Raw genomic sequence first — 20,000 nt, forward strand, 5'->3', positions numbered from 1 at the left:
CTTGTTTGTGTCTTTTTTAATATTCTCAGAGTCCACAAATCTCTTCTTTTCTCATGTTGTCTCATTTCTTCTCTTGAATCATCATGAATGGTTTTGACTCAACAACAGTGTTCACACATCTCTTTAAACACATCTTCTCTTTAAGTTCCCATCGTGGTGACGAGTGGTGAGTGGTTTGAGAGCAGAAGTTAAAGCTGTGTATCGCTGCACTCGTACGGCAAGTGCTATTGTTAACATGTTAGCAAATTAACAAGTTAGCATTTATTGAAGTTTATACTAATAAAAATGTTCACATTGAGGCTACATTACATTTTTAAGTAAAAGGTATGAGTACAAAATACACATCTGCCAGTTCTGCTACTTAAACTTTGCATTTCTTAACTTAAAAAGTGAAGGCAACTGATCGCTTTAAATGTCCAACTTGTTGTGGTTTACAGTGTGGTGTTTTCTACCCTGTCTGGTCTCTTATCAATCTGTCTCTTCTCCAACATTCACCAATCTTCTTAAATGTTGCTAAGTCTCGTCGCGTCTTTCCTCAAAATATCGATACCATGCACATTGTGTGTGTTTCTCTCGAGCGAGCACGGAGAGAGGGATTGTGTGTTATAAGTAGATTAGTTGAACATGCAGAGACTCGCTCCGACGCCCCTCAAACACACTCACATTCCTGCCGATGAGTGAGTAAACATGAATACACACTCATAACTCTGTCCTGAGGGAGTGCGTGAGCTGACAGGAGTGATGCGCATGTAAACTGAGCTCAGGTCAGTGTGTAATCACTGTAATCTGCTGTACAGCACTAATGAATACTCACAGTGTTGTGTGGCATCAGTTTTAACACTTGTTTTAGAGATTCAGTTCTGACTTATGAACACAGTGTGGTAGACATTGTTAAGTCTCTCTGTGTGTGTGTGTGTGTGTGTGTGTGTGAGAGAAAGAGAGAGAAAGAGAGAGTGTGTGTGTGTGTGTGTTTGAGTGAGTGAGAGTGTTGTGTGTGTGTGTGTGTGCCAGCGTTTGTGCAAGTGTGAGTGTATTCGTGTGTGTGTGTGTGTGTGAGAGAGAGAGCGAGAGAGAGTGTGTGTGTGTGAGTGTATACGAGTGTGTGTGTGTGAGAGAGATTGTGTGTGTGTGTGTGTGCCAGCGTTTGAGATTCGAGTGTGTGTGTGTGTGAGCGAGAGAGAGAGATTGTGTGTGTGCCAGCGTTTGTGCAAGTGTGAGTGTATTCGAGTGTGTGTGTGTGTTTGAGTGAGTGAGAGTGTTGTGTGTGTGTGTATACGAGTGTGTGTGAGAGAGATTGTGTTTGTGTATGTACCAGCGTTTGTGCAAGTGTGAGTGTATTCGAGCGTGTGTGTGTGTGTGTGTGTGTGTGTGTGTGGATAGATGAGCTGCAGTGTGATGTCCAGCAGGGGGCGTCAGTGCTTTATATGTTTCAGAGATGAAACACACATTGTAAAATTAAGTCAACACCACACATACATGCAATGGAAATGAGGTGTTTGGAAGAAAAATTTATTTTTTATTTTTAAGTCCCTCTGCAGTCAATAATTGTATCCCTTAAACTCATCTTTGATCATTGAAATGAAATATTTTAAATGTCAAGAAAAAAGAAACCAAAAAATCAACCTACACTGTATAATACAGAATTTTTTTCTACTTCTAAATTTCACATTGAATTAATTATTGTTTGCATTTTTTTTGCATTTCTAATTGAAAATGGATTTCTAAGTAAATCTCACTCCATGAGATGGGCATTATTATAAGCGAGATCATAAGTGTGCATACAAAGATGCAAATTATATGTCATCGATAGCAGATCGATTTGACGGGTTAAATTTATATATTTAATATATACATTTTTCAATTGTAGCCTTTTAAAAAGGCATCACAGTGCAATGTAGTGTTGTCAAAAATATAGATTTTGATGCATTGATACTGAAATTTCTGAAACATTTCAATATTTTCCGCAGAATAGATACACGATACCAGCGACTAAATTGAGTTATTTTCCGCTGCTTATTGCACTTAAACAGTCAAACACACACATGATGTCCTGGTGAGCAGTCAGTTCTGTTATAAGTCAATGTAAACGGTTGAGAAAGAAAACACATGAGTAACTGTATAATGGATCCGTGCGTCAGGTCTTACTGTGCGTTCACACCGGACACGAATAGCGCGTCAAATTCGCACCTGCCGCGTCTAGTTTGACGCTTGAACATTTTGAATGCATTCGCGCGTCCAAAGCGAAATGGACGCGCGTAAAAAGCAAGCGTTTGCAGCGAAATTGACGCGCGTCCGAGGCGAAATCCGCTTCTTCTGGGAGAGGCAAGGGCTAGGCGGGAAATTTAAAAATACTACTGTTATTGTGTCACAAAATGTAGTTTTAAGAGTTGTTCGGTCGAGAATGTAGTTGTTTAAAGCTCAAATCTGTGGTTTATTTTTACAGATAGCGCCTATTGAAAACATTTGATCTGACGTTTCGGAGTCGTGAGATCCAGGCGATCACCGGGCGCTCATGTAACCCGCCTGGAGCAGCCTCACCTCGGCTAGTCCTCCTGACGTCTGCCGCTGGTAAACCCGACATGTTTAAATTCACAATCTATAGCTTCGGTTCTATTATATGAAACATAAGTTAAAATACATTAATGACTCGTTATAACGTATGTCACATGACTTCTTTAATTAACGTTATGTGCGTTTTCTTCATCTCGTTCAGAAATGTAGCCTATGACTGCAAGTGTTCAGTGTCACATTCATAGTTAACATCTGAACAATGTCATTCCTTCTTTCACGCGGGCATTTAGTCATATTACAAAATAATTGATTGAGGCCAAACATTTAAAATGACATTATAATCTGAAAATTGGGCATTCCCCCGTTTATCACGTCACTTCACCACGTGACAGCAGCAAGCAGGCTCCGATTGGTTAACGTGGCGCGAATTGACGCAGAAGTTCAGATTTTTCAACTCGCGTCAAACGCGTGAATGCACAAAAAGCACTACATAAAATGTATTTTTTGACTACATCAAAAAATGAGACAGATTCGCATCTCATTCGCGCCGAAGGAATTTTTTACGCGCGTAACGCGTCTTTGGATTGACTTAACGTTCAAATCACTCGCGCCTTACGCGCTATTCGCGTCCGGTGTGAACGCACCATTAAAGTGACGGAGGCCTAATAAACCTGCTGACAAATTATGCGATAATAATAAAAATAGATATATGGCAGTTTTTCCTCCTTGATATCAATGTCAAAATTGCTGGAAATGCGGAGTGGCGAGTAACTTACAGCGGCTGCTGAGCAAATAAAGTAAATGTCAAGTGTTGCTGAGGCTGATAAACAAGCAGGACGAGCCACAATCACATTATCACATCTGTTTATGTCACTTCACACAATACGACTGGCTGGATTGAAATTGGACCAAAGACATTTATATGTCATTAAAAATTTGTATTATTGCTTTACTCAGACTAAAACTTGTGAACGCACTTTCTAAGACCGAGAGCGTATCGTTCTGACTCACACTTCATTGGGAAACAATAGGTAATTTAATTTAAGACAGAAAGCACACACACACACACTTCACACAAACACACACTAACACACTTCACACACAAACACACTCTGTTGTTCCTGCTGTGTGTGTGTGTGTGTGTGTGTATTCTCTCCGGGGGTCTTTAGTAGAAACTGCGCTGCTCTCACTCAGTTTTCTGGGAAGCGTGTGTGTGTTGTCACACTCCGGGCTACACCCTCTCCGAGCTTCCCCATTCCTGCCGGGAGCGATCGCCAACTACGCCAGTCTGGGTTACGCAACCGCCTGTGATGCGGTGATGATGTAGATGTCAGGGGTCAGAGGTCAGACTGAAACCTCACAAGAAAATCCCCCAAATCAGAGCTCTAGGAAACCGATATCGATCTAGATACTAATGTTTTTCAGAGCAGATGTTAGTGTGTGCACTCGAATCCTGAGACCTCTTCTCTTCACCGTCACTTATATCATCAGTTCTGCTCAGTGTCTTTCTGCTCACGTTCACACAGGAGTCGTTCCTTGGTGATTCTGATTCATATATAATGCAAGTCAAGGGTATTTGAAAAACAAAAGTAATACGCATGGCTCCGGATGACACGTGGTTTCAGATCAAAATCTTTCCACTTCTACTGAAGAAAAATAGACCCCTACATCTTGTATGTCCTGAGGCTTAGCAAATGTTAATTTCCCGGTGAACTAACCCTTTAAGTCATCTCGTGCCTACACACACACACACACACACACACACACACACACACACACACACACACACACACACACACACACACACACACACACACACACACACACACAGAGAGAGAAAGGTGTTGTCCTCGAGGCATGACTGAGGAAGTATAGACTTATGACGGGCAAGATCACTGTCTGTGTGTGTGTGTGTGTGTGTGTGTGTGAGCGCAGCTGTGCTGGTTCCTAACCTTCCCCCATCATGTCTCTGTATAGTACAAGATAACACACACTCACTGTCCTTTTGTGGACTCTTAACAGTGTGTTTGGGTTTGTTTTGTGTGTGTGTGTGTGTGTGTGTGTGTGTGTGTGTGTGTGTGTGTGTGTGTGGAATTCCCTCTCAGCAGATGAATAAACAGGGTGTGCCCACAGAGGACACATGTTTAAACCTTCTGTCTCACACACCGGCGCTGGACCAGCTACACAATACAACTACTCCAGGAAAAATACACAATACAATATCCCTCGAGTCAACGCACTCGTTATCAATCTTACTTCAGTAAAAGAGCAGAAGTACGTTTCGCACAGACTCACGAGCACGTGACTCTCAAAGACTCACTCTGAGCGACTCATTGAATCAGTGAGTTGTTGATCCAACTGCACCAGTTCGATTCGTGAATGAATCGTTCATTGCGCTTTATGAACCAATTCAACTGGTACTTTAAACCGCTCGCTGCCATCGTGTCTGAGAGAGCTTGTGGAAACTTCTTCAGTTTGAAATAATGAGGAACGAATTATGTGTTTTAATGAAATAGAGTAATAAGCAGTAATGAGTGTTTGTCAACAGATGTGTGTCTCTCAATCCTGCCTGCAGAGAAGAAACGTCACTATGGCGTTATCTTTGACATCTTTCTCCCAGAAAACAATGACAAGAAATGGAGAGAAAATGGGGACTTTTGCTTTAGTCTCCTGAGAAATGAGACTCTTCCTAAAGTCTCAGCAGAGATCTCAATAGTGTCTCAAACTGCACTTATATAATGCTGAATAATACTGCATCTATGTCCAGATTCATTGTATACCGTATTTTCCGTCGCATCAGTCAAAAAATGCGTCATGAGGAAAAAAACATATATAAGTCGCACTGGACTATAAGTCGCATTTATTTAGAAATTTATTTCACAAAATCCAAGACCAAGAACAGACATTTAATCTGGAAAGGTTATTCAGCTGCACAACAGCACACAGAACAACAGGCTGAAGGTGTCCGGTGTGTTAGCGTAACACATTAACAGTTATTCAGCGACACAACAGCATAAAGAACATATTCCTGAGGCTGAATAGGCTAAACTAACATTAGCCAGCGAGTCCAACAAGTTACCGGTCAGCAAGTTCACCAAGCTCCCGATCTCACTCCTCAACACTGAATCCATTGAGTTCTTCCTCGGTGTCGCTTCTGAACAACTCCGCTAACTAGAGCGCCCTCTCGCGGCTGTAGACGGTAATGTTTTCTCTTGGTTCATCTCAGTCAGTATGAATTAATTTTGATACATAAGTCGCACCCGACTATAAGTCGCAAGACCAGCTAAACTATGAAAAAAAGTGTGACTTATAGTCCGGAAAATACGGTAGCGCTGCACTCTTACTGTGGCAGGAGCTCCTGCACTCTTAAGAATAAAGGGGCTTTCACAACGGAGGAACGGTTCACAGTTATTGGCAGAAGACTTTTTGGCGTGTTCACACCACAGGAACTGGGAACGGTTTTACTTCTAGGACACCTTTAGGCAGAGGTACACAAATTCCTTACTTGAGTAAAAGTACAGATACTACTGGTCAAATATTACTCAGTTACAAGTAAAAGTTGTCAAGACCAAATCATCCCTGACGTTACTACTCTACTCAAGGACCTTGGCAGAAATGTAGTGGAGTAAAAAGTACGATATTTGTCTTTTAAGTGTAGTGAAGTTAAAGTAAAAAGTTTCCAGAAAAAATAATACTCAGGTAAAGTACAGATACTCCAAAAGTGTACTTAAGTACAGTACTCAAGTAAATGTACTTTGTTACTGTCCACCTCTGCCTTAAGGGGACTGCATTATCTGAGACCGTACTTCACAGTATAGGGTCTAACCCAGGACAACAGGAACTACCAGTGACGCTGATTGGCCGAACGCACGCCATGTGAAACACCAGCACTGACATTTTTTAAATGCTGTGTAAATGCACACAGTTTATATACTTACTCCACGAACATGGACAACAGTGATGAGACATAAACACACAGAAAGCTAATGTTGATGGCGTTTTCCTGGCGTCTTTGTCTGCAACGCTGTTCTTATCTCGTCCTCAATGAAATGCAGCGCTGCAAGTTGTCATATGAGATTTCATCTCTTAACCCTCATTTGTGCTCTTTCAGTCGCATAACTTCTACATCTACATGCCATCTCTCCGTTATCGTGACACACACACCACAGCAATCACACGTCCGATCACACGTCCGATCACACGTCCTCCATTCTCCAGTTGTGGACGGTGTTGAATGCTTCGCTTAAATGGCTACCCGCTGGAAACCCCTTCTCACAGTGATGCTATAGATTAGAAGAAACATTTTTGTATCCGCAAATAACCATTTTTTCTTAGTATAAAGAGTATTTTAATAACCTTAAGAACCCTTATCCACTGTAAAGAACCTTTCGTGCAGTTTCCATGGATGTTCCCAGGATCTTTATGGATCCATCAATGCCAATAGAGAACCTTTATTTTTAGGAGTGGGAAAAACATCGTAGACAATGTTACTTAAAGTCCCCCTGTAGTCAATCATTGACTTGAATGTAACTCGACACCCTTCCCTTATTTAGTATTATGAATACGCAAATGAGCCCCGCCTCCACTCACTCACTCACTCAGAGATCCACTGGTTGACGATCACACATTGATCTGATTGGTTACAAGGTAGTTTGTGACATCAGAAACACCAGCGATTTCAAACCGTGTTTTTGAGACTGTCTTTGGTTCACTGCAGTTTTAAGCAGAAAATACTCAGCAATGCTGTCGATTTATGAATTTACACATGGTTTGTCTGAAAGGAACACTCCGACTTTTTGGGACTTTAGCCTATTCACCTTATCCCCCAGAGTTAGATAAGTCCATAAATACCTTTTTCATCTCCGTGCGTGCTATGAGTCTGTTTGACGCACACACCGCTAGCCTAGCTTAGCTTAGCACAAAGACTGGATGTAAATCTGAGACCAGGGGGGCAGTGTTCCGAAAGACATTGAAGCCGACCTGGGCGCCGCCATTGGCTAGCGGACCCCCACCTGCTGTTAGCATTCCATTGACTCCCATTCATTTTGGCGTCACTTTGACAGCAAATAACTTTACATCTGAGGCGTTTAAAGACACCGTTTGTCCATTGTTTATTTCTAAAGAAACACGAAAATGTATAAAAGGCTCCATTACCTTGTATCTTACGTTATGGCCCCGTAGAAGCAGTTTTTGTAAAAATAGGCTAACGATTGCGTCATACCCGCGCGACTCTGTCGCACAAGTCGAAAAATTACCGTATGGACAGGCAGAGAAGCTCGCAAGCAATCGGAAGGACGTGGAGGCATAAAGTCAAGGGAGAAGCCCATAGAGAGTGATAAAGTTGCTCCCGTTGCTAGGTCATGGACAGCAAATACCCACGCTCTCCGTCTCTGCGAGATTCGGAAGGGAATGATTCAGATTTCTCTCGGCACAGCTACTAGAAGACCTACAGGTTGCTCACGTCACATCTACGTCGTCAAGCTCAGTTTGAGCCTGCGCAGTTCGCCTTGCGATCAGGAAGTGAGTGCTTCTAATTGACTTCATTTCTCTCCGTTGAAACCTATGGGGTCGCTGTGTCCAGTTTATATACTGTCTATGTCTGAGACGCGCCGTGGTGAGGAGCAGAGAGTTCGTTCAGAGCGCGTCTCAGGCGCTGCGGTTATCACTCCGCCCAAGTAGCAGTGCTTCGCCTTCAGAGAATATAGTTCCCAGTATTTATACGGTTAAAATATGTCTGTGTCTCATGTGACTTTGTTTTTTGTACACTCTGTGACTATACAAATCACAACATGTAAATAGGAAAATGTTTGTTTTATTTTGTCACTTATTTGGATTAGTATGCTAGCTGCAACCATTTACATCCAGTCTTTGTGCTAAGCTAGGCTAGCGGTGGGTGCGTCAAACAGACTTATAGCACGCACGGAGATGAAAAAGGTATGTGTGGACTTATCTAACTCTGGGGAATAAGGTGAATAGGCTAAAGTCCCAAAAAGTCGACGTGTTCCTTTAAAGCAGATTAAAAACACCACATAGAGACATAAACAACATTAAAAAGCTGGATTTTCACCACATGGGGACTTTAATTGAGACGTAGCTCAGAGATGCAGCCTCTCAGGATGAGTGTGTGTGTGTGTGTGTGTGTGTGTGTGTGTTGGGACACTGTCATTAGTGTGCAGGTGGATCCCATGAGGCCATGTGACTGAGGGAAGGAATGCGTGTGTGTGTGTGTGGGAGGGGCGGTCTGTCTTCAGTCAGAGCGTGAGGTGAGGCTCGTGTCCAGTGTGTGTGTGTGTGTTTTGGAGAGAGCAGCGGCTGCTGGACATGCTGAGCTCATTCAGCAGGACGCTGTGGAGAGTGTATCTGACAGGAGGAGTGTGTAGTCATGCAGGGCAGGACAGGGAAAGCGCTGAAGAAGGAGCTGGTGATCGAGTCTCCTCAGCAGTTCAAATATGTGCCCGTGCCGGAGGACGAGCAGGACGACTCGAGTCCTCAGAGGAAGGTAGTACACACACACACACACACACACACACACACACACACACACACACACACACACACACACACACACACACACACACACCAGAGTCTGAGGATCACACGGGCTTTCTCTGAGGGTTTGACAGTCAGTCAGTGTTTTCCATCAGCTGTGATTGTTGTATGATGGATCAGGCGTGTTTAAAGAGTGTGTGATAGTTTGACTGTCTGTCAGAGTGAGACTTGATTACTTGATTTATTGTAGTTTGATGGTTAAGCAATTTTGTGGAATCAATACGCTTTATAGTTTCATAGTCAGTTCATTTTTTGAACAAACATTGTTGTTTTATTCAGTCAGTCAACTGTGTGATAGTTTAATAACCTTTGTCAATCAGCATTATCAGTTGGACTCAATTGTGTGATGCTCCGATGATCAATGTTTGTGATAGTTCAAGTGTAAGTTGAGTTAAAGCATAGGAAGTACTGAGGTGTGGTTGTGATTGTTGAAGACAGTGCCTGTAAACTGGAGCAGGTTAAAGGTTTTGGGTTGAACCTTTTTAACAAGTATAGTTGTGGTACAGTGATGCTTCAGATCATGATGTACATCGCGCTGTATGATTCTGTTTAATATACCTTATATATAATATTGATATACACATTTTAATATACTATGGTATATGCATGGTACTCCAATTATCGTTCAGTAAAAGTTTTAAAAAGTCATTAAAGTTTTCTTTTCTTTTTTTCACCTACGTTTTTTTTTTTTTTTTTTTATAATAATAATAAGTAAATACTTTTATTTATTAAAGAATCCTGGAAAATGTTTTGCCTATTATGGATTCCAAAGAAATCTGAAACCGTGATGATGATGATAATAATAATCTGAAATGTTTCCTGAGCAGTAAATCAGCATATTACAATAATTTCTGAAGGATCACGTGACACTAAAGTAAAGACACTTTTAAATTGTAATATTATTTTCACAATATTACAGTTTTTACTCTATTTTTGCTCAAATAAATGCAGCTTTGGTGAGCAGAAGAGACTTTTAAAATATGAATAAATCTTACCGACTCTGAACTGGAGGGAATATCATGTTATTTCTGTAGTTTTAATGGTTAAAAAAGGTCTCAAATCACACACACACACACACACACACACACACACGCGCATACATTCTTCAAACCTGACTGTCACTGCACACACACACTATATCTTTCCTCTGTCTCTCTAATGCTACTCGCACAATAGAGTTGAGATCAGCTTTCAGACTGGAGTGCACTCTGGAGAGATGTGTGTGTGTGTGTGTGTGTTGAGATGATTTAAATGGAGATCACACAAGCTTCCATCATCTCACATGTGTATGTCTTTCCTGCTGTCCGTTTAATCCAATATATTCTGCTGTTCTGCTGACTTATGGACTTTATTTTGGAAACCGAGTGTGTGAGCCTGTTGTGTTCAGTTAGAGTGTGTCTGTGTGTTTCAGAGTACAGCTGTAAGAAGTACACACACACACACACACACACACACAAGTACTCTCACACACACACACACACACACACACACTTTACTGTGATGCCATTTTGAACACAACTGTGCAAACACTGTCCCATTGATGTTCCCAGGACTAAATAAAGGTGTGTGTCTTTCCCATTTGTGTTTGTACACATGCCGGGACATACTTGACTCCATCAAACACTGTTTGGTAACATTTTACTTAAAGCCTTTATGTATAATGCATTAATCATGTCTTTCAAATCACTTTATCATGCATTGTATGGTCACATGGAGAATTGTAACCACAATAATACACTATATATAGCATTAAAACATGACAAACAACCATTACCAATTTAAGATGCAAGAAGGAAGCTGTGAATATTATAATGCATTTTAACTTGTTTATGAAAATATGCATTGCATTATAATGTACATTATGAATACGTTTAATGCATTATACAAAAAGGCTTTAAGGAAAGTTTTACCTATAGCTTTTTTTTATTTGTTTATAGTTGCTATAATTGGAAATTTTAAGTTGGCATTAGTTAAATTAAATGATTTCTACCTCCATCACACCACATTGCCATTTAAAATATATTCGTGAAGGCAAATTTTAATAAAATGGTGTGCTATGAAAATAAACATATTTGGCAAAAACATCTCATTGATGTCGAAGCTGCACAGTCCAGAGAAGTGGCGTGTCTGCCGGGCATTACTCGCTTGAAGTACTCTACGGTTAGTTTCATTATAGCAACAATAAAATCACCTGTCAGTCATATGACTGTAACTCCGCTCGCTCGTATTTGTGTTAAAGATTAAACTGCTGAATGTCTAAAATATGTCTATAACTCTCACAAACACATGCTCTTGATTTCGCTGGAAAGCTGAACCCGCGGCGCGATAGAAGAGCTCAAGACTTGCAGGATTACATCTCATGGTTGCTTCAGCAAAATGCATTTTTATCTTAACACAGTTGTTTAGGTTTAGTGTTGGTGGTGCGTATTGAGCTTTCAGTGCCACTCATTTAATTTCTGAACTGTCACGATACAAACCACATCTAACGCGTAATAAACCTGGCCAGATTCACGTTCATTGGTCTCAGGTAAACCTGAACGCATTTTTAGTGCCACTCACTCGACATTTTGCAACAAGCAACGTAATATTATTTTGCTAAAATGTCTGGATAAGTCTGAGAGTATTGGTTTGCAGGCTCATGACACACACACACACACACACACACTGGCGCGAGTGAACCTGTTGTGGTGTGTGTGTGTAAGCTCTAATGTTGAAGCTGCTGCTCGTGGCGTTTGTGAGATTCTGGCCTTTCATTGGTCCATCCAGTTATGATATCATCATCAAAACAACGCCGTCTCCATGGACGACAGCATCTGAGGTCATTCTGCCGATATCACTCCCAGATGTGTGAGTGGACTGTGTTATCTCACTTAGTCTTACACACACACTCCCAGATTCCTCCTATACAATATCAGTGGAAACATATTACCGAGATCCTCGTCCAAAATTCCCATATTCTTTAGAGATCACCAATTATTTATTTTTTTGCAGAAAGTAATGAGAAAAGCAAAGGGAGGATCGTGATCGCTGCACATGGACTGCCTGTCTTTTCAGTTCGAGTTATATATATATATATATATATATAATACCAAATGACATATACACGTATAGCAACTCTGTTGTGTAATTTTTGCAGAAGGGTTGTTGCTCTTTTTGCTGTGATTTCTCTTCTCATAGTAACAGCAACTCCTCTGATTGGTGGAGCTTCAGGATTATGAGTGTAGTTATTCACTTAACATCCAGAGTTAATGTTTTATCATAACTTTTATCTCTTTAAAAAAAGTGTGATTTGAAGTCTTACTGGGACAGAGGGAGTTGTCGATGTTCCCATTAAACCCCATTGATCTGTACAGTCACACACAGGGGTGAATCTTCAGGTGTTGCTCTTCGCATAACTGGGACTTTATGGGTCACTCTTTTGCTCATTTGATTGTGCTAATTCAGTTTCCATTCACTGTGAGTTGCTGTTATATGAAGTCAGTGCGATCTGCTGAGTGTGTGTGTGTGTGTTTCAGGTGAAGCCGCGTGTGGTGGAGCCTCTGGACTATGAGAGTGTGTTGGTTCAGAGGAAGACTCAGATCCTCAGCGATGGACTCAGAGACATGCTGCAGTTTCCTCTGGAGGACTTCCAGGTGATCACGCTTTTACTGTCCTATCCTATACATGCCACACAACACATGATGGCCCTTTTCTGGTTAAATGGACATGTATTGGCAGGAATAATACGTGACCCGTGTTGGCAAACGGAGTCGCAGGGGATAGTTTTGAGCTACAGGCAAAACAGGTGAAAAATGTCCATTTTGTTTGATTTTGAGGTTTTCACAAAAAATGGTTAATTAAAGAAGTAGTTCACTTTAGAATTAAAATTTCCTGATAATTTACTCATCCCCACGTCATCCAAGATATTCATGACTTTCTTTCTTCAGTCGATAAGGAACTCCCGCACACTATCGTTACTTGCAATTTAAAATTGCACGTTGTGTGTTAATAAACACTAATTTTAAATTGCAAGTAACGATAGTGTGCGGGAGTTCCTTATCTGCTAAAACGATTAACTTGTTTGGTCCTATTATCCGACGGACCTATCACCTGCAGGTGTGCGATGGAGTTTGTTCACTACTTTTTCTTTCTTCAGTCAAAAGGAAATTAAGTTTTTTGGAGGAACACACTCCAGGATGTTTCTCCATATAGTGACTTCAATGGTTATCAACGGGTCGAAGGTCCAGATGTTTCAGTGCAGCTTCAAAGTCTCGACACGATCCCAGCCGAGCAATAAGAGTCTTATCCAGACAAACCAGCGGCCATTTTGTTAAAAAAATTAACATTTATATACTTTTAACCACAAATGCTGGTCTTGCACTAGCTGTGAGATGCGACACACATTACGTCATCACGTTGAAAGGTCACGCGTGACGAAGGCAGAAGTACCAAACTAGTGTTTACAAAGACAACGTGCAAAGACTAAAGCCCTATTTTCACTGGATCAATATTATCTGGGGACCTTGTGTGATTTAGAAGTTGCCTTTCTGCAAATTGTATAGTTGTAATGTGTGTACAGCGATATGACCCAGCGCCCAAAATACTATCAAAACAGTGCAGCCTCCATTCTTCGCGAAAGATGGAAAAAAAAACCATGAAAAAATTATATACAACCCCGCCAAATCACAGAGATGCCGATTCGTACGTGACCTCTGTGTTCGGCGATATATGGGAGGTCATTTGCAGGGGAATTTTTACTTTACAAATTACAGACATGGCCGATTCACACAGGATCAAGATCTCAGACAACCTCTGCAATTATTACAAATGACTTGAGGTCACCAGGTAAAATTTATCCCGTGTGAATAGGGCTTAAGTCAAACGCCATTTACAAATAAATAAATAAAAGGTAAAACAACGATGTCGGACGATTTTGCTGTTGGAGGAGAACCTCCCCAACCTTATTGAACGCGTGACCTTTCAACGTGATGACGTAATGTGTGTCGCATCTCAGAGCTAGTGCAAGATGAGCATTTGTGGATAAAAGTATATAAATGTTGTTTTGTTTATAAAATGGCTGCTGGTTTGTCTAGATGAGACTGTTATTGCTCGGCTGGATCATGTCGAGACTTTGAAGCTGCATTGAAACATTTGGACCTCCGTCCCGTTGATAACCATTAAAGTCACTATATGGAGAAAATCTCTGTGGTACAGTAGGTCTGAATATATCGGCTGTTTCATTAATGTTAATCATCAAGGGAAAAAAAGTACAATGTTTATTTTTCCTATAGATGCTGTATATAGTAAATATTTGGTTTTGATTTGGTATGTGCCAAACTTGGTGTTATTGCCGGGGACTTTGAAAACTTGAGAAAACTTTAACTCGATTTTTATCACAATTGACTTTGCTGACTCCATCAACTTCAAACAGGTGCAGCTCAGTCGTTCTTTTTGTCTGATTTCAACAAATTATACATCATTTTGATTGTTTTTTTTTTGTATAGAGAATGTGAAAAGAACAACTTTTGGGTATAAATAACTAATTTTTGAAAGTCTGCTCATTGCGACTCATTTTTCCAGCATGGGTTACATACACTAATGAAAGTCTGAATCTGCAAGACTAGTTTATTTGTGCTTTTCAGTGAGCTTATGTGTTAACTTGTTAGTGACACGTGTTAATCATAAGCTGAACGCTCTGAGAGATGCAGACGTTATTCCTGCATTTGACGAATGCTTTTCATCTGCAGTCGGATGTTGGGTATCGTGATCTCAGATCCTGGGTTATCTCTGCTGGGAAATGGCTGTGTGCACTGTTGTAGCCCAGTTCATTAACCATGGTGCTGTCAGAAGCCCTGAGGAACATGCTTCTCAGAGACGCTTCTAGCCGGTCTTCAGGACTGGGGTTTACAGGTCCCTGTCAGAAAAACTGTGTTTCCATATTTTGATACTGTGTATGTCTTGGCCTGCAGTTCAGGGTCATTCACAAGCGTCACTGCTTCATTGTTGACAAACGGTAGAAGACTGCTTTCTTTCTTATACAATTAATAATCCGTTACTATTTCAATTTGAGTTCGTAACCCTCATAGACACTGAGACACATAATTAGAAATCAGTGTTTAACAGCCCTCGTCAATGTCAAAATGATTGCGATGGCCAATCAAATCAAACAGCGGGTCTTACTGTTCACGGAAGACGAGTGTGAATTCCAGCGCGATGCTTTAGTTTTTACAGCCAAAGAGTGTGTGGAAAGATGTAAGTAACTATTATATTTGATGTTTGACAACTGTTTTATGAAATTTTGAATTGAAAATATGCTATAATTTACGTGTTTCATGTAATTCATATCTAAATGTCATGAGACAAGAAACATTTTGCGTTTTTGACATATTAGACATACGAATAATAAACTATTTTTTGCAATAGCCTAGTTTAAATGAATTAGGATGAATTCAGGTAAATTGCATGCTGTAAGTTTCCTAATATTTAACTGCATTGGTATCTTAAAGTCCCCCTGTGGTGAAAATCCAGCTTTTAATGTTGTTTATATGTCTATGTGGTGTTATGAATTTACACATGGTTTGTCTTAAAGCAGATTCATAAGTCGACAGCATTGCTGAGTATTTTCTTCTTAAAACTGCAGTGAACCAAAGACAGTCTCAAAAACACGGTTTGAAATCGTTGGTGTTTCTGACGTCACAAACTACCTTGTAACCAATCAGATCAACGTGTGATCGTCAACCAGTGGATCTCTGAGTGAGTGAGTGAGTGGAGGCGGGGCTCATTTGCATATTCATAGAACCTTGTATACTAAATGAGGCAAGGGTGTCAAGTTGCATTCAAGATATTTTAAGGCTAGAATAAATTATTTTTCAAGGAAAAACCATTTAAATATGTAATTTTGGTGATCAAAGATGAGTTTTAAGGAATAAAATGATTGACTACAGGGGGACTTGAGAGTGTGACAAATTATTAAGATGTTCAGACAGTCTTCTTTCTGTTTTTCCAACACAATAATAATCATGATATTTCCGATGTGCTTTCTCTGTAATGTATAACAATGTTTACAAATAATATTCTTTCTCAGCCCTGAAACTCTTTTTCTATTAAAGTAATAAACATCAAGCGTAGCGTCAGTTCTGGCAGGTCACGTTAGTCAAGCTCGCATCAGCTGACTCTCAGCTAATCCACATCTACCTATAGCAGGGGTAGGCAAGTTCGGTCCTAGAGAGCCGCTGTCCTGCAGAATTTAGTTCTAACCCTAATCAAACACACCTGAACAAGCTAATCAGTGTCTTCAGGATCACTAATGCCTAGTTCACACTACAGGATTTTAAGCCCGATTTAAGCCTGATTTGCAAATCGTTGAGCTCGCCGACAGGTCGGGGTGTTATCGCATGCAAATCGCGGGGGATTAGCGGCCGATGAACGCTCGCCAATCTGTTAGTATGAAAGAGCCAACAACGCATCAAAGACGCTCGCAGACGCCTCGCGGACTCGTCGCCGAGCCCAGAAAAATATCTAACATGCTAGATATCTGGAGCTGTCGCACGACTCAACCACATGTGATGTCATGAGCTACAGCCAATCAGAGCAAGGCATGGGTTGAGGTCACTGGGAAAATACCGTTTATATACTGTCTATGGGATTTTTTTTTTTCTTCTTCAGAGCAAATCATCGCGCAAACAGTTTGCAGCACTAATTTCTTTCTGACGTCCATATTCAAACAAAGACTCGCGTGTTGTGCACTTGTGTTCTTCTTCGCTGGGTAGTGGCACGCGTGCTGTATTGCGTCATTTCCGGTTCGTTTTATCGCGTGATTTCTTCGTGATAAAACGTGGTTTGTAGACAAGATAGAATCGTTGGCTGACAGAGTTGTTGTCACCTCGTGTAGTGAGTTACCTCCTGTTGCGGATCAATCACGTTGTGTCGTGTGGTGTGAACAGCTCAACAACTTGAACACTCCTGATTTCACAGAGAGCAAGTCATGTAGTGTGAACCGCACAGTTCAGCCCAACGTTTTAAAATCCTGTAGTGTGCACTTGCCTTAAGGCTATAGCCAGGTGAGGTTTTTTTCAGTGTTGGAGCAAAACTCTGCAGGACAGCGGCTCTCTAGGACCGAACTTGCCTACCCCTGACCTATAGGAACACGACGCCTATCACCGTATACGTATATAAGCTCCTTCAGTATTATCAGCAGCTATCGCGTTTTTCAGGAGCGAATTACCCTCCTCCCTCCCCAGCTCCACCTCTCACCAGAATACCCCTTGAATCAGAATAAATTGTCGAATTATGTTGTAATTTAAAATCTTGAATTTATTTGCATACATTCATGTTGGTTCTGTTCTGTTTACCCCAAGGGGGGTATTGCTGCTCTTATCAATGCTAGGCTGCATGGATGCGCAGGGAGTTCTCGCCCAGATCAGAACCATACCGCCAATCCAAACTATATGCTAATTGTCAATCGTATTTGACGATAGTGGTCCTGACAGAAGTGTCCACTAATGGCTTAAATGATCGATTGCCATTCGATTGGGAAAATATTTGGTTTGGGGAAAGCTTCATACTACAGCATGACTGTCTGTGCTGTTGTGTAGCTGATGATGTGTTGATTCGCTCTAGAGGATTTCATTTAGCATAGATGTAGTGCTGGACTTCACTGTGAGGGTCAGACAGCTGTTTGTGTGACAGCCTTGACCCTTTATCCTGAGAGCCATGACTGCAGCTGTACAGCGTGATCAGAGAAACTACAGCAGACACCGCGAGAGAAAGAGCTCAGGATCCGGATGTGGATGTGGAATGGGTCATTGTGTTGGGATTGGGATGCTCATAGATCAGGATGGACAGAGCCTAGGGTCATGAGATCTGTGGCTCAGGTCACCGAGTCTCACTGTTCATAGGTTGAAGTTTAAGTCTGCCATTTTTTATGTTACGTCCCTTACCCATTTTAAAGTCTACATGAAACAGAAGTTGCAAAAGTATTTTCTTCCCTATTTGTGACGTATATCTGAGTGGAACGACTTCTGGAGCCAGAACAAATGTGGGCGGGGCTTGATTTTGTCTGTGTGGAACTGATTAGATGGTTGTGGTTTGCTATTGGTGGATCTCATTTGAGTGACAGGTTGCCCCGCCCTCATCATCAGAGAAGAGACGAGATGAGCAGCAAGCGGGAGAAGTTATCTGTCTAACAGAAAAATTATTTATAGTTAATAGTTCCATTTTGATTTTGTGGTGACTTTAATACAGAGACAGTGGTAAATGGGCTATTGGTATGTTGACGTTCTGAAGAGTGAAACACTGGATCTGTAGTGCTTTAAAAAATATTGCTCTATTTATCTGACAGTATAATATTGAAAATGCCTCAACCTACGCTGTGAGTTTGAGACGGGACCTCTGGTTTGAAGGAATAAGGCTAGTCTTTGGGAAACCTGTTGGTTCACAGTCATTATTTTTGCAATTCCAATTGGTGCTACTAGTTAAGAATGGGCATAACTATGTATTTCCAAAATCGTTGGTGGGTTGCCTTAGAAAATTAGGGCTGCACGATTAGTAATATTTTAATCACGATCACACTTTCTGCTTTTCTTCATTAATTAAGCATAATCGTCAGTGATTTTTTTATTTATGTGACATTTCAAATCCTCATATTCTGCTCAATATGACGCTTGCACTGTTTGAATCTACCAAATCCATTAAAAAACCAATGAGCATTAAGCCGTGTCGTCAGCAAATCATTTCCCATCATGCTTTTGATCAGCGCGGTCGGTGAAGAGCAACTGCGCTCGACTGCAGAATCCGACACGGCCGCCTCGCCATCGTGAGGGTTTTTTGACATAGGCTACGTTTGCATGACATCAGAGCAAGGCGGACCGCACTAGGACAGATTTCTAACCGGCATGTATCTCACGGTGATCGGTTCTGCGCAGATTTTGCTCATCTCAAACAAGCCTGTTGTGTTCTTGTGTTAGCAATGGTTCCCTCCAATCATTGTGTTCTTGTGTTAGCAATGGTTCCCTCCAATCATTGTGTTCTTGTGTTAGCAATGGTTCCCTCCAGAGAAAGACGTGAAGCCATCGTCACTTTGCATCAAAATGGCCTCACATGCAAGGAATCTGATGCAAAGAATATTGCACCTGACAGAACCATTCACCGGATCATCCAGAACTTCAAGGAGAGAGGTTCAGCTGTGGTGAAGAAGGCTTCAGGACGTCCCAGAGCGTCCAGCAGGCGTGAGGGGGTTTCCAGTTCATCTGCACGAACACTGAGGCCAAGACTTTTGGACAATGGCCTGGAGTCAAGAAGGGCACCACTGAACCCACTTATCTCCAAGAAAACCACCGAGGACTGACTGAATTTCTGCAGGAAGCGCAAGGATTGGACAGCAGAAGACTGGTGCAGTTATTTCCCCTGACTGTTTAGGACATCTGGGAAATCAATTGGGGAAAAAAGTGAACGCCAGCATGAGTCCAGTGGTCCCCCAATATAGTTGTACAAAATCCTGTGGGAAACACTGATCATTTTATGAACTTTACTCCAGCATAGTGCAACAAAAGTTTATTTTAAGTCAGTAAAGCTGTTCAGGCCAAATTAAAATACTCCGCCCCTGATTCTGCCTAAGACACTGTGGGGAATAAAGAAAGGTATCAAAACGACCTGCAAGATCAACTTCTCCCAAAGATCCGGAAGAAATTTGCTAATGATCCGTGTATTTTCCAGCATGATGGAGCAGCATGTGACAAAGAGTGAGAATGAAGTGGCTCGGAGATCATTACATTGAAATGTTATATCCATGGCCAGGCAAATCCCCGGATCTGAATCCCACATAGAGAACCTGCGTTCCTCTGTTGTGTGTGTGTGTGTGTGTGTGCTGCTGATCTCTAGTTCGTGCTCATTCCCATGTGTCCTCTTCTGAGCTGGCCTTGAACCTGTGACCTTAGCACACCAGGCCAGGTCTTTACCACTAC

The 20,000-nt window shown here is 41.4% G+C and overlaps 1 protein-coding gene across 1 annotated transcript in view; it reads left to right on the forward strand.

Annotated features, from left to right (window-relative positions):
* Positions 1-20,000, forward strand: part of LOC307001495 (dedicator of cytokinesis protein 9) — a 146,312-nt gene that overhangs the window by 42,360 nt on the left and 83,952 nt on the right. The window contains 1 exon segment of the mRNA XM_079618086.1: positions 12,576-12,692. Within this exon segment, the coding sequence (XP_079474212.1) occupies positions 12,576-12,692 (117 nt within the window).

This window comes from Phoxinus phoxinus (genome assembly GCF_949152265.1).
Source record: "Phoxinus phoxinus genome assembly, chromosome: 7".
In the NCBI taxonomy this organism is placed as follows: domain Eukaryota; kingdom Metazoa; phylum Chordata; class Actinopteri; order Cypriniformes; family Leuciscidae; genus Phoxinus; species Phoxinus phoxinus.